Source organism: Rhinopithecus bieti, unplaced genomic scaffold, assembly GCF_001698545.2.
Source record: "Rhinopithecus bieti isolate Rb0 unplaced genomic scaffold, ASM169854v2 scaffold_55189, whole genome shotgun sequence".
Taxonomy (NCBI): Eukaryota; Metazoa; Chordata; class Mammalia; order Primates; family Cercopithecidae; genus Rhinopithecus; species Rhinopithecus bieti.
In genome coordinates this window covers 1,304,280-1,318,580 of record NW_016821812.1, presented here as the reverse complement: position 1 = coordinate 1,318,580, position 14,301 = coordinate 1,304,280, and the positions used below count along the sequence as shown (strand labels likewise).

Genomic DNA, 14,301 nt, shown 5'->3' with positions numbered 1-14,301 from the left:
CGCCGGGGCTGGCATGGCGTGGCCCTGCATCAGCCGCCTGTGCTGCCTGGCGCGGCGCTGGAACCAGCTGGACCGCTCCGACGTGGCGGTGCCGCTGACCCTTCACGGTTACTCGGACCTCGACAGCGAGGAGCCGGGTCCCGGCGGCGCCGCCTCGCGCAGGGGCCAGCCTCCCGCGGGCGCCCGGGATCCCGGTCGGGACGTGCCGCTCACTCAATACCAGCGGGACTTCGGCTTGTGGACGGCGCCCGCTGGGCCCAAGGATCAGCAGCCGGGGCGCGGACCGGGGGCGGGCGGCCGCAGGAGCAAATCCTCCGCGCAGTCCTCCGCGCCACCTGCGCCCGGCGCCCGCGGGGTGTACGTGCTGCCCATCGGCGACGCGGACGCGGCTGGAGCAGCGACCACGTCGTACAGGTATGGGCTGGGTAGGGACCGCAGCGAGTCCCCACCTTGTGGTGGGAGGACGCGGAGGCCCGGAGCCAGCGGGATGGGGTGGGCGGGAGAGCGGAGGCGCCTGGAGCCCAGATCCCACGCGACCTGGGAGCTGCCGGCGGCCTCAGAGGTCACCCGCTTTGGTCCGTGGGCACTGCAGGCGTCGCCTTCGCTGCTGCGTGCCCGGACTCATTGCTCGAGCACCCCCGTGCCGGGAGCGCACCGCTGCCCTCGCAGCTGCCTTCCTGGGGGCAGCCGTCAGAATGGCCTGCCTTCAGCCGAGTTGGAATCGGCCTCCCTTTAACTCCCACCGCCGGGCCTAGCCGTGCGAGGCGTGCGCGCAGGCCAAGTCCCCCAACTGCCTCCGGTCACTGCCTTCTGTGGAGGCGTTGGTGCTGAGGACCGAGCGCAGGGTCCCGAGTGGGTGAGCCCTTCAGCGTCCCACTGTGACTGACAGGGGCTGCTGACTTGGCTTTCAGGAAGGGCGGGTCTGCGGGCCCTCCGCACCTCCCAGCCCAGCTCTGCTCCTACGGAGGGCTGTCTCCCTTTTTCCCTCTTATTACAAAAGTAATTCATACTGTAGAAAAATGGGAAAGTACAGAAATTACAACAAAATAATTATCTCCTTAATCCCTCCCCAGACGTGTTCTTTCTACTTCGTAATGTGCATTTGGTGCATATGCACTGATATATTTTTACATGGTTAGAGTTACTGTACACTTTTTTCGCCAGTTGTAGAAGTCTGTTCGTGTTACTAGATGTTCTGCAACATGAATTTTAATAAACGTGCAGTATTTTATCCTATGGATATGCCTGTATATCTTAAAGTTTTATCTACTTCCTTACCATTGACTATTTAGGGTGTTTCTAATGTGGGGCTATTAAAAGCACTACTTTTCCTTTGGTGCAGCTATTTCACTAGTAGGGATTTTCCCTACAGGTATCCAAAAGGTAATGGGGGAGCTCAGGAGTGTAAGCTACATGGAGACATTGTACAATAACCCCCTTGTCCTGCTGATATAGGGAACTGGTTAATTATAGCACAGCCATGGAATGGGATACTGAAGCCCAGCGGATCTTAAATATATGCATACCAAAAAAGCAAGGTGTACAGCAGCACGTAGGCTATTTGTGTTTTAAAAAGGGGTATTAATACACACACATATGCTCAAATAAGCACAAGATGCCTCTGATGGATGTCTGAGGAGATGGTACCGTTAGGGAGAGGAACTTGATGGGGACTGCCAGGGGTGAAAGGAGGTTTCTCACTCTGCTCTTTTGAACCATTGCTTTTTTTTCCCTTTGTAACATGTCCATGTATTACCTATCTTTTTGACTTTTTTTTTTTTTTTGGAGACAGAGTCTCGCTCTGTCACCCAGGCTGGAGTGCAGTGGTACAATCTTGGCTCACTGCAATGTCTTCCTCCCTGGTTCCAGCAATTCTCCTGCCTTAGCCTCCCGAGTAGCTGGGATTACAGGCTTGTGTCACCATGCCCAGCTAATTTTTGTTTATTTTATTTTGATCTTTTCTTTCTTGAGACGGAGTCTCACTCTGTCGCCCAGGCTGGAATAAAGTGGTACGATCTCAGCTCACTGAAACCTCCACCTCCCAGGTTCAAGCAATTCTCCTGCCTCAGCCCCTGAGTAGCTGGGATTATAGGTGCGCGCCATCACGCCCGGCTAATTTTTTGTATTTTTAGTAGAGATGGGGTTTCACCATGTTGGTCAGGCTGGTCTCGAACTCCTGACCTCGTGATCCACCCACCTCAGCCTCCCAAAGTGCTGGGATTATAGTCATGAGCCACCGTGCCTGGCTGAGGGACTGCTTCTAAAAGCTAAGCCAGCCAGGCAGGGTGGCTCACACCTGTAATCCCAGCACTTTGGGAAGCTTAGGTGGGAGGATCACTTGAGCCCAGGAGTTCAAGACCAGTCTGGGCAACATAGTAAGACCCTACCTCTCCAAAAAATATAAAATTAGCTGGGTGTGGTGGTGCCCGCCTGTGGTCCTCAGTTGCTTGGGAGGCTGAGGTGGGAGGATCCCTCAAGCCTGCAAGGTCAAGCCTACAGTAAGCAGTGTTTGTGCCACTGCAATCCACCTAGGCAACAGAGCAAGACCTTGTCTCAAGTAAATAAAAGCTAAGCCTCTGCTAGAACATCCCTAGTAAAGAGGAGCCCAGGGCCGTGCAAATCAGCTCGCTCCATGGTCAGACTGCTGTAACTAACAGAAAGTGCTTCCTTCCCGGAGCTGAAGCTGTCGCCCTGCAAGCTCCACCCCTTGCCCTGCTCTGGTGCCTAGAACTTCAGCCACTGGAATGAGCTGCACTCTCAGGACCTCTGGCCTTCCAGACTCTCCGCCATTCAGGCCCCTCCAGCTGGCTAGGGCCTGAGCACTGCGGCTCGGTGTTGCCCACTCCAGCTTTAGCAGCTCAGCTTGAGCACGTATCAGTGAATGCAAGACCCACCCTGCAACCACTGTCCCCCAGCGAGTTCCTTACAAAGTGAGGACCTATGAGGGAGCCTCCTCCTGGGGACATGGAATGTTCTTTGTGTCTTGATAATGGTGGTGGTACCCAAGTGGATACATTTTTCAAAAGTCATCCAGCTGTACGTTTTTAATGGATGAATTGTATGGTGTGGAAATAATGCCTTGATATGGTTGGGGTTTTGGGGGGGGGGTTTGTTGTCGTTGCCCAGGCTGGAGTACAGTGGTATGATCTCAGTTCACTGCAGCCTCAACCTCCCAGGCTCAAGTGATTTTCCCACCTCAGCCTCCTGAGTAGCTAAGACCACAGGCGGGCACTACACCTGTGTTTTTTTTTTTTTTTTTTTTTTTTTTTTTTTTTTTGAGACGGAGTCTGGCTCTGTCGCCCAGGCTGGAGTGCGGTGGCCGAATCTCAGCTCACTGCAAGCTCCGCCTCCCAGGTTTACGCCATTCTCCTGCCTCCGCCTCCCAAGTAGCTGGGACTACAGGCGCCCGCCTTGTTGCCCCGCTAGTTTTTTTTGTATTCTTTAGTAGAGACGGGGGTTTCACTGTATTAGCCAGGATGGTCTCGATCTCCTGACCTTGTGATCCGCCCGTCTCGGCCTCCCAAAGTGCTGGGATTAGAGGCTTGAGCCACCGCGCCCGGCCTCTGTTTTTTTTTTTTTAAGAGATGGGGTCTGTGTTGCCTGGGCTGGTCTCAAATTCCTCAAGTGATCCTCCTGCCTCAGCCTCCCAAAGTGCTGGAATTAAAGGCATCAGCCACTGTGCCCAGCTTGGTTTTTAAAACTAATAAAATTGGGGGGATAAAGTTCATACCTTTTGGCTCTTTAATTCCACAGGTAGGAATTTATCCCAAATCCGCCCGTCTCGGCCTCCCAAAGTGCTGGGATTACAGGCTTGAGCCACCGCGCCCGGCCGAGGCCTTCTTTCCTAGGCGGGGCAATCAGAGGGCTGATCGTTCAACTTCCACAAGACTCAGCCCCACTTTACTGAGTGCCCGATACAAAGACTCACAATGACCTCAGGCACATGGGACAGCAGTCCCACTTTTCAGAAGAAACTGAGGCTCAGGGAAGTTGAGCAATTTGTCTGAAACCATATTGGGCTGAGAACCCAGGCCTCCCAATCCTCCTTCCGGGGCTGATGCTGCGACATGCTTGAGCATTGTGAGGGGGCCTGTATTTCTTACTAGTCTTCTTGGCCTGAGCCATTAGTCTGTTTTCTTTCTCTCTAGGCAGTCACTGTGTCCTGCCGATTCCATTAAGATCCCCTCTCCCATCTGGACTCCAGCCCTAGGTCCCTCCTCTGGCGGCCCCCAGGATTGCTGTAGTCTGTGGCGCTGGTCACTTCCTGCTCTGGGACCCCTGCAGCCACCTCAGGGCAGCAGGCTCAGGATGCCAGACCCAGGGCTCAGCATGGGCACGCGAAGTGTTTTGGGGACAGAAGGGCGCGCCCAGGGGAGGACCTGCTTCCCCAGGAGAAACAGGGCAGCAGATGGTTTAGGCAGCTGGTCTTTAGAACCTCACAGCTTCAGGAGTGAAAATTACCTGATGGGGCCCCGGCCCAGCTCTCCTCCTGGCACCCCAGTGATGGCCATGGACATAGCCATTCCCTGCCCACACAGCCTGCCCAGTGGTGCCCCAGCTGTGCAGCTGCCAAGGAGAAAGGCAGTTTTGTTGACCTCGGGGCCTGAAGCCAAAGCCCGGCAGAGCCCAGCCTGGGCAGGAGCAATCCCGTGCTCATGTGGGTGCCGGGCCCAGCTAGCTGGACACTTCCACCTTGGCCAGGTGCTCCCGGGACACAAGGACTCTGCCTTCTGAGCTCCCTGTCTTACAGAGGAGTGGGTAGGATTAAAGGAGGTCCCTTGTGTTCAGAGCAATGGAAGCACTGTCTTTTCATGGAGAAAAGCTGCTCCCAGGACACGGAGCCAGCGGCGCCAGCCTCATCCTCTCCCTCCAGGGGCCGCCTTCCCCCCTCACACCACCCTCCCCGCCACAGGCTCAGCAGGAGCACATGATCCACTCCCTCCCTCCACCATGCACGGAGCTGTGCAAAGGCCAGACCACCTTGGAGTCTTTTGAGATGGTCACTGCGATCCATTCTTCTGCATGAGTTAATGAGACAAAGTATAAAAAACTAAGTTCTCCTAAGCGGGTCTGGTGAGCCAGGGCTGTGCCTGGTGCTGGAGGCATTTCCTCCACAGGCATAAGTGGCCACCATGACCTGGGTCTCTTGGAGCAGCCTGGCTCTGGAGGAGCAGGCATGGGAGAATTGCAGGGGTGCAGGGAGAGCACCAGGGCTGGGCATCTCCAAGACCCGGCAGTACCAGGTGCTGGCGCGTTCTGGATGAGACGCAGGTGCTGAATGAGCTCTGCCCTGCGCCTGTCGCTCGCCTGCAGTGTGAGAATAAGCTTCCTTTCCTACTTCCTTAGGGGCTGGGTGAGCCCAGATTTCCCAGTGGATCACTGAGGTGAGGGGCCGGGCGGCCACACACCTACTTTTTCCCAGAGCTGGGCCTGCGCGGGAGTGCGCTTGCCTTGCCAGTTCTGTTTTTGGGAAGAGGATAAGGACTGCCTGGAGCTGAGGGTCTCAGCAGTGGACAGGGCTATGCATGGGGCAGAGCAGCAGCCCCTGGGGAGTCAGGTAAAGGGATGGCTGACCCTGTGCAAGATTGTGACCGTGTTCTCTGTTCCAGGCAGGAATTCCAGGCTTGGACTGGAGTGAAGCCCTCAAGATCCACAAAGGCAAAACCAGCCCGAGTCATCACAACCCACACTTCGGGATGGGACAGCAGCCCTGGGGCCGGCTTCCAGGTCAGCCTGAAGCTGGTGCAGCAGAGGTGTGGGTATAGAAGCCTCTTTACCTGGGTAGGGATTAGGAGCCAGATTTTCATGGTGTAAAATGGAATTATGACCAGGGACAGCAATGCCAACCAGATGTCCCGAACAAAAACCCAAGGTACTCCATCATTAGCCAGCTGGGTGGCCCTCTAGTGTTGGCATCTCTGGTGAGCAGCGTCTGTCTGCGTCCTAAACCCCCATCTTACCCTTGGCCCAAGTACCGGAGCATTTATGTAAGAGGAAAGAGGCGATGGGAGGGAGTGGGGGCATCTCGGCTCCCCGATTCCCAGGTGGTTCAGGGAGCAGAATGGAAGGTCCATGTGCCACTGAGCCACTAATGCCATGACGCCTACAGCTCACGGTGAGCAAGTCCCCTCTGACCCTTCGGGTCTCGACTCCTAGAGGATGGGAGGGGATTTTTTTCCTGGACCTGGGGGGTAGGGAGGTAAGGAAAAGTCCCGCTGATATGTGGCCACACTCCATTTTTCAGGTCCCAGAGGTGAGGAAGAAGTTCACTCCTAACCCCTCCGCCATCTTTCAGGCCTCAGCTCCCCGGATTCTCAACGTGTGACTGCCTGCACCGTGACACCCTGGCTGCTGACAGGAGAGGGCTGGGGAGTGGCTTCAGGATGCACTACCGTGGGGCTGGGCGAGAGCATGGCATGGGCCCTTCCAGGAGGGCACAGCCCCTCTCAAACCTGTCATCAGGGCCGAGGTGCTGGTGCAGGGCAGATGCACCGATGGACTTGGCACACCCAGCTCAGCTCAGCCTCAAGCGTCCTCTTGAGAAGCCTGTGGAAGGCTCCCGCGTTCGTAACTGCCATCTGGCCATCTCTGGGTTTTGAAATCAGAGGAGCCTGAGGATCAAGTCAGTTGGGAACCGAATTGGTCCATGGAAGCTAAGGAATGTGGACACATCCGGCCCTTGAAAGAACCAGTTATGTCCACTTTTGGTGGATTTCCCAGGATGCGTGAGCACTTGATTAATTTTATAACCTATGGTGAGACCCTTGGCTCTTCCTACAAATGGTCCCTGCAGTTGAAGCTGTAGGAATCTTGGGCAATCACCTGTATGACTCATGGTGATGCTGAGTATCCAGGAGGAAATTTCCGGAAGAAACAGACCGTCAGGCACGGACTTCCACTTTACAGACCTCCTTATGGCCAAGATGAGCCTCATGTTTTAACAAAACATTTCTTGGGATTGAATGAATCACATTTACCTTGTGGTAGGTGTCTAAAGACTGAATCTACATTTTATTACTAATTATTTCCCCCCCTAACATAAGGATGACGAGGAGGACACTACCGTACACACTGGCTAAGAACGGGGACTGTTTTTGGGAAGGTGGCATTGTCTCATTCCCTGAAATACCTTAGAATGTCATCGACGCCAACCCTTCCCCTTCTGTCCACCCTGCTCACATGTACAGTGACAGGGAACTCACCACCTTTTGAAGCGGCAGTTCATTTTCTTTGCAAAGCTCTCTCCTAACTTTCTCCGTAAATTCCAGCCAGCATGGCCACATGGGTCACGCCTGGTCCCTTTGCACAGCAGCCCTTCACACATTTGAAGGGTCTACATCCCTTTTTAAATCTTAGAGGCACAAGCTCGGGACAGTCTTCAGGAAGGAAATTTGTGGATTTCCCTTTGGATCTTTCTTCCTCTCCGGCCCACAAGTGGCTCTAGTCTGACGAGCATTTAAGCTGCAGATGGTGGCACTCGGGTCTCAGAGCCACCAGACGTGCAGGTGGGACAGTGGTTCCAGCTCAGGCTGCCTGTCAGCGTCCCTTCCAGGTGCTAGCCCTGGCAGGCATAGCCCTCCCCTCATGCCAGCAAAGGAAATGCTCTTGGTGAGAGGCTCACTTTAAAGTTAAAGTCCAAACCGTGTGCTTATCCAAGGGATTCTGCTATTTCAGACTTCACGGCTTGCATGTTTGATTTTTCTAAGAGAAAAGAGGCTGCCTGCTGGGTGTCTGTGGAAATGAGATTAAACTGTACAATTTCAGTTTTACTAAAATGCAAAAATGTACAGTTTCAATTTCTTAAATTATAAACATGAGTCTTCTCATGCTCTCTTTCTCCGGTCTCTTGGTGCTAAGGACTTCAATGGGGCCCAGCTGCCTCCACACCTCAGAGGCCTGTTGATCCTGAGCACTTCTTGCTGTGTGGGCTGTAGGGCACGTGTTAGGTGCAGCCCACAGAACCCACCCCGTCCCCCACCCTCACCCAGGCGCCTCGGGTAAAGGGGCTCTCTGAAGCTCCTCAGGCTCTGATCCTGGCTTCTCCACTCGCTACCTGTGAGCAACTGGGGTTCTGTTTCTTTACCCAAAAAGTGAGGACACTACCAGCTACACGTTGTAACTTGCCGAGAATATCCGTGTTTATGGGTGGGGTGCTCAGTACAGGAACTAAGACACAGGTGTTAGGATTATTCTTTCCTGCCTTAGTCCCCCCTCCTCACTTTCCCCGGAGCCAGCTCTGTTCCCACCTGCTGCCCCCAGCGTCCTCTAGCTTGATGCCCTGTGCTCACAGCCCCTCACCACCCCCTGGCCAATGTCACCCTGCACAACACCTGGGATGCTCGTTTGCTCTTTTCCTATAATGGGCTGGTCAGCTCTGCTGCACCTCAGCCAGGACCAACCAGGCCTGCCCCTTCCTGGCAGTGCTGGTGGGGTAGCCGCAGTGGAGGCCTCACCACACCAGACAGGCCTGACTGCAAGGCAAACAAATGGTCAAGAGCCTCTGCAATGCACAGCATACAGCTTTTCACAAACACCAACTCCAGTGCTCCTCTGAGGGTGCACCATCCTCATCACCAAGACGGTCTCGCTTTGTCGCCCAGGCTGCAGTGGTGTGATCACTGCTTACTGCAGCCTCAACCTCCTGGGCTCAAGCGATCCTCCCACCTCTGCTGCCCGAGTAGCTGGGACCACAGAGGCATGCCACCACCATGCCTGGCTTTTTTTTTTCCCGTTGCCCAGGCTGGAGTGCAGCGGCACAATCTCGGCTCACTGCAACCTCTGCCTCCCACGTTCAAGCGATATTCTCCCACCTCAGCCTCCCAAGTAGCTGGGATTATAGGCGCCCACCACCATGCCCAGCTAATTTTTGTAGAGACAGGGCTTCACCATGTTGGCCGGGCTGGTCTTGAACTCCTGACCTCAGATGTTCCGCCCACCTCGGCCTCCCAAACTGCTGGGATTACAGGCATTGAGCTACCATACCTGGCCATTTATTATTATTTTTGTAAATTTTGTAGAAAGAGGGTCTCCCTATGGTTGCCCAGGCTGGCACTGAACTCCTGGACTCAAGCAATCCTCCTGCCTCAGCCTCCACAAAGCACTGGGATTGCAGGTGTGACCACGGCACCCAGCCTGGCCTCTTTATTTATGAGGAGATGTGCGTTCTGATGAAACTCCTTCCCACTCACTTAGGTCTAAATAATCATGCCTAACATGTTCAGCAAGTGATCCAACAGCAACTGAGACAAGTCTCAACCATGTGGCCCCAACTCCTACCTATCTCTCACACATGTATAATACGCATAGCAGACAGACGGACAGGCACTGAGCGATGTCAGCAGTGATTATCTTTCAGAGGGGGAATTATGAGGAGCTTTTAAAACACATTTTTTATGCTTGCTAAAGTTTCTATAAATGTTTTTGTAATAATTCTGTAAAGGAAAAGTTTTTAAAAATAAAAATTAAGCCGGGCATGGTGGCTCATGCCTGTAATCCCAGCACTTTGGGAAGCAGAAGCAGGCAGATCACTTGAGGTCAGGAGTTTGTGACCAGCCTGGCCAACATGGTGAAACTCTATCTCTACTAAAAATACAAAAATTAGCCAGACATGCTCGTTTGAACCCAGGGGGCGGAGGTTGCAATGAGCTGAGATCACGCCACTGCACTCCAGCCTGGGTGGGAGAGCAGCTTCCTTTTTTTTTTTTTTTTTTTTTGAGATGGAGTCTTGTTCCTGTCGCCCAGGCTGGATGCAGTGCAATGGCACGATCTTGGCTCACTGCAACTTCTGCCTCCCAGGTTCAAGTGATTCTCCTGCCTCAGCCTCCCGAGTAGCTGGGATTACAGGCACCCGCCACCAGGCCCGGCTAATTTTTATATTTTTAGTATAGACGGGGTTTCACCATGTTGGCCAGGATGGTCTCGATCTCCTGACCTTGTGATCTGCCCACCTCAGCCTCCCAAAGTGCTGGGATTACAGGCATAAGCCACCGTGCCCGGCCCAGACTGTCTCAAAATAAATAAGTAAAAAGCAGTTCAACCTGTTAGCAAATTCCAGACAAAAGAAAATGTTAAGTTTATTTCATGACTCAAGCTGCCACTGCAGGAGCTGCTTCAAGCAGCCACCGGTGTGCTATGATGCTCTGCAGGCGGAAAGTCCTAAAGGTCCTTCCACAAGTCAAGGTGGTTTGCAGGCATTTACATCGAGGTTTCGCCTCTCTGTGCTCCATGGTACAGAACTCCGGGACTCAGGCCACATTCCCAAAAGCAGCTTTTGAGAAAAGCCAGGCCCTGCAGCCCACCCGACAGAGGGAAGAATCTCCCCTTTGAACAGGGTCAAGATGAAGCCTCAAACCCAGCTCTGCCGGCCCGAGTCACACAGGCCTCCTGCAATCAGTAGCTTGGAGTCCAAGTCATTCAAGGTACTGCCTGTGGCACTGATCCGAGCCTGCTGTGTCGCTCTGCCAAAACCCTGGCTAAGACAGTAAACAGTTATGAAGGCAAGCCTAGGCACACCCCTCACTCTCAGCCGCCAGACTCTCCGACTCTCCATTCTGACTCTCAGCGAAGTCTGGTCCCCAGAAAGTTACATACTTGGACTGTATCATAATGCCTTTGAAGAACCAAAGATTTCAAAATCGTTCAGCTCTGATGTTTCTGGATTTTTCATTATTTTTGAGCCATATGCTAGCAGATGGTCACAGCATAAGGACCGTGTCACAGGAGTAACTTCTTTCAGACCTCAACACCGTCCAATTTTACCCTGCCAGATAACCTGGTATGTTCCTTTGTTAGACACCAGGAGCTGATTCTCTCTTTGCCTTGGCTTTAAGGAAGCTCTGAGCTCATTTATGCAGTTTTCTTCTGCCCCAAGCCGTCAGAAATAATTATGTCCATTTCCAATTTTTTTTAGACTTTTATGTCACTGTAATCCTTTAATGGTTGCAACATTTTTTTTGGCAAGAAATAGAGGAATTAATTAATTAATTAATTAATTTTTTTTTTTGAGACGGAGTCTCGCTCTGTCGCCCAGGCTGGAGTGCAGTGGCCGGATCTCAGCTCACTGCAAGCTCCGCCTCCCGGGTTCACGCCATTCTCCTGGCTCAGCCTCCCGAGTAGCTGGGACTACAGGCGCCCGCCAACTCGCCCAGCTAGTTTTTTTTTTTGTATTTTTTAGTAGAGACGGGGTTTCGCCGTGTTAGCCAGGATGGTCTCGATCTCCTGACCTCGCGATCCACCCGTCTCGGCCTCCCAAAGTGCTGGGATTACAGGCTTGAGCCACCGCGCCCGGCCGAGGAATTAATTTAAACATACCAACAAGAATCTATACTGTCACCTCATCCCAGTACAAGGAGAACCCTGCCTGAGTACCACACTTCAAACTCAGAAACACCCACCACAAATACCAAAAGATTTATTGTAGACAATTTTGTTACACAATTATACACATAATGATACACATTTGAAACATTAACACATGTGGAGACTGCTAAATCATTTAATATTTCTTTTGCAAAAAGATAATTTCTTTAGGCTGTCATGCCTGTAATAAACAAATCTGTTCTCATTTGGATCAGATCTTTCTCCCTCCATCCTGGAAATCACACAGTTCACTTTTGCTGAGGCAATCTATCCACTTCCCTATCAACCCTGCTTATAGCAGTTCACATATAGACTATTCAAGCCTTATATACTAAACTGCTAAGCCAGTGCATGCCCTATGCCCTACTGAGAATAGATTCCTTCTGTACTTGCAGCCCTCAAGATGCTGAATTAATTAATTTTTGAGATGGTCTCACTCTGTCACCAGGGCTGAAGCGCAGTGGTACGATCTTGGCTCACTGCAACCTCTGCCTCCTGGGTTCAAGTGATTCTCCTGCCTCAGCCTCCTGAGTAGCTGGGATTACAGGCACACACCACTATGCCCGGCTAACTTTTCTTATTAGTAGAGATGGGGTTTCACCATGTTGGTCGGGCTGGTCTCGAACTCCTGACCTCAGGTGACCCACCCACCTCGACCTCCCAGAGTGCTGGGATTACAGGCATTAGCCACCATGACCGGCCCAGATGCTCAACTTAAAAGGCAGAGTTTATTCAGTCACTCCCTGCCTTATCTTCCTGACTCAAACATCTACAGGACCCATGGAAACAGGAATTACGTTGCTTGGGTAATTCTGACTCACTCACTCTGAGCACACTCAGGGAGAAGGGCCTGAGGCACACAGCCTGGCCCGGCTCTCATGGGGCCCTTAAAAAGACTGCAGAAACATTGGCTGACAAATGGTTGCTGATTCTTCTTGAGGAGAACAGGAAACAGATTTCTGACTGAGCATGCGTTCTCTGTTCTGCCTTCCACATAGGCCGTGTTAGGAAGTCTGAGATGGGACGCCTCCAGTGGACCCGGGCACCTGACAGCGCCACTGCTTGCCTTCCTTCTCCTGCCTGCTGCCCCCTCCCATCGAGGGGTCCTCTGCTTGTGGACACAGCCTCATCTCACTGCTTCCGGGCACTGGCATCCCTGTTTCTGGGCATAGGCAGTTACTTCTCCAACTTTAAGGCACTCACTGGTACTTCTTTTAAATACTTTTCTTCTGGGAAAAACTCCTTAACAGAGAAGAGGATACACAATCCACGGATAGGACAGACCAGCCCAGAAGAGCCTGCTGGGGGCTGTTCCCCGCTGGCCACTCAGCATGGGGTCAGCTGCAGAAGTTCCTGCAGACCATGCAGATGGCATGGAGCCTGCGATCTGCTTCGCACACATATGTAACACTGCTACGCTTCTGCCAAGTGTCCGGGACTGGTGCACGCTGTCTATTCCTAGCATAGTGAGAGTTTTCTTGGTTATAATCAAACCTCTTCCCGACTCCCGTTGGGACCTCTCCGTCTCTTGCCACTGCTTTGACAATGGTTCTAGTAATGCTCCTGTGCTCAAAACAGGAATTCTGCTCAGTCTGCCGTCTCTCAGGCCTTCCTGGTTCTTTGCTCTAGGTATGGCCTCTTCCTATAGCTGACTCACTTGGGCTCAGAGTACAGCCCCTCCACACCAAGGCCAGGCAGGGGAGAGAACCACTTGCTGAAGCCCAATCTTTCTTCAGGATAACTGCTAGAGCTACTGGTAACTCCAGCCCACAGAATGGTTCAAATCTCTAGCCTGCCACTCATTTTCTATCTCCTGGGGAGGCGGGCCCAAGGAGCCCCCTTGAGCACACTCAGGGAGAAGGGCCTGAGGCACATGGCCTGGCCCAGGTCTCATGGGGCCTTTACAGAGACTGCAGAAACGTTGGCCGACAAAGCACGTATCCACTGACAGCCTCACTCCACACTCAGGAAACAAACTCCTGTCCAAGAGGATTTCATCTGGAGTGGAGCATGCTGGTGGCACGCGGGAACAGGAGCAGCAATGCTTGGGTAGCCATGACATCCCGAGGCGCACTGGAAACCACCTCCTTCCCGAGCAGCAGGGTCCTCAGTTACAGCTTCGCTGCGCCTTCAAAGCCTGCTTCTCCAGGGCACCTCACTCCGCTCACTGGTCCTCATTCAATATTCCCATGTGTTTGTTTGTGAGGAAATCCAGAAAAGGAATGTTGCAAATGGCCTGGTGAATATTACTCACTGTAATTTCTTTGGGAATCCTGGTCCAAAAAACAAAGGGTGTTACCAGGTGAAATTCTCTCACACGTATCTCATCATTCATTCACTTAACTCACCACAGGGACTATCCCAGGCAGAGGCCCCCTGGAGAGGGCTCCTGAGCCACAGACATAGCTTAGGGCCACTCTGGGGTGGGGGCTGCCTTCCTAGTCATAGGCATGAGAAGGATGTCAACAAGTTGGTTGAATGATTAGGAAAAAAGATTCTGAGAACTGAGAAAAGAGAAAGAAAACAAAGTGGATGGCAGAATGGAATGACACATTTGTGAGTGAGTCTCAGCAGACCAAAAGCTGAGTCAAAGCACCACAAAACTCTGGGACTGTATTTCCCATCTCCGGGAAAGACGGGAGATGGAGTCACGCCAGGCCAGGCGTGATGTTAATCGTTCCATCAAAAGCACCCAAGGCCGGGCGCGGTGGCTCAAGCCTGTAATCCCAGCACTTTGGGAGGCCGAGACGGGCGGATCACGAGGTCAGATCGAGACCATCCTGGCTAACACGGTGAAACCCCGTCTCTACTAAAAAAAAATACAAAAAAACTAGCCGGGCGAAGTGGCGGGCGCCTGTAGTCCCAGCTACTCGGGAGGCTGAGGCAGGAGAATGGCGTAAACCCGGGAGGCGGAGCTTGCAGTGAGCTGAGATCCGGCCACTG

The 14,301-nt window shown here is 52.8% G+C and overlaps 2 protein-coding genes across 6 annotated transcripts in view; one reads left to right on the top strand and one right to left on the bottom strand.

Moving 5' to 3' along the window:
• Nucleotides 1-6: 6 nt before the first annotated feature.
• On the top strand, nucleotides 7-12,515 carry MAP6D1 (MAP6 domain containing 1). Of its 5 annotated transcripts, none has more exons than XR_001883109.1 (4): nucleotides 7-414; nucleotides 5,610-5,727; nucleotides 6,245-6,983; nucleotides 12,357-12,515. XR_001883109.1 is itself a non-coding variant. In XM_017860614.1 (3 exons), exons 1-3 carry the CDS (start codon nucleotides 14-16, stop codon nucleotides 6,323-6,325), a joined length of 600 nt encoding a protein of 199 aa, XP_017716103.1. In that variant the 5' UTR covers nucleotides 7-13; the 3' UTR covers nucleotides 6,326-7,830. The 5 variants fall into 5 exon arrangements, 2 of the variants coding, with proteins under 2 accessions (XP_017716103.1, XP_017716104.1); XR_001883108.1 differs by having other exon boundaries at nucleotides 5,610-5,755; nucleotides 6,296-6,983; XR_001883110.1 differs by having other exon boundaries at nucleotides 5,610-5,755.
• Nucleotides 12,516-12,588: 73 nt separating this feature from the next.
• The window catches only part of YEATS2 (YEATS domain containing 2), a 112,297-nt gene continuing 110,584 nt past the window's right edge, over nucleotides 12,589-14,301 (bottom strand). The window contains 1 exon segment of the mRNA XM_017860613.1: nucleotides 12,589-13,631. Coding sequence (XP_017716102.1) covers nucleotides 13,523-13,631 — 109 coding nt within the window. The 3' untranslated portion in view covers nucleotides 12,589-13,522.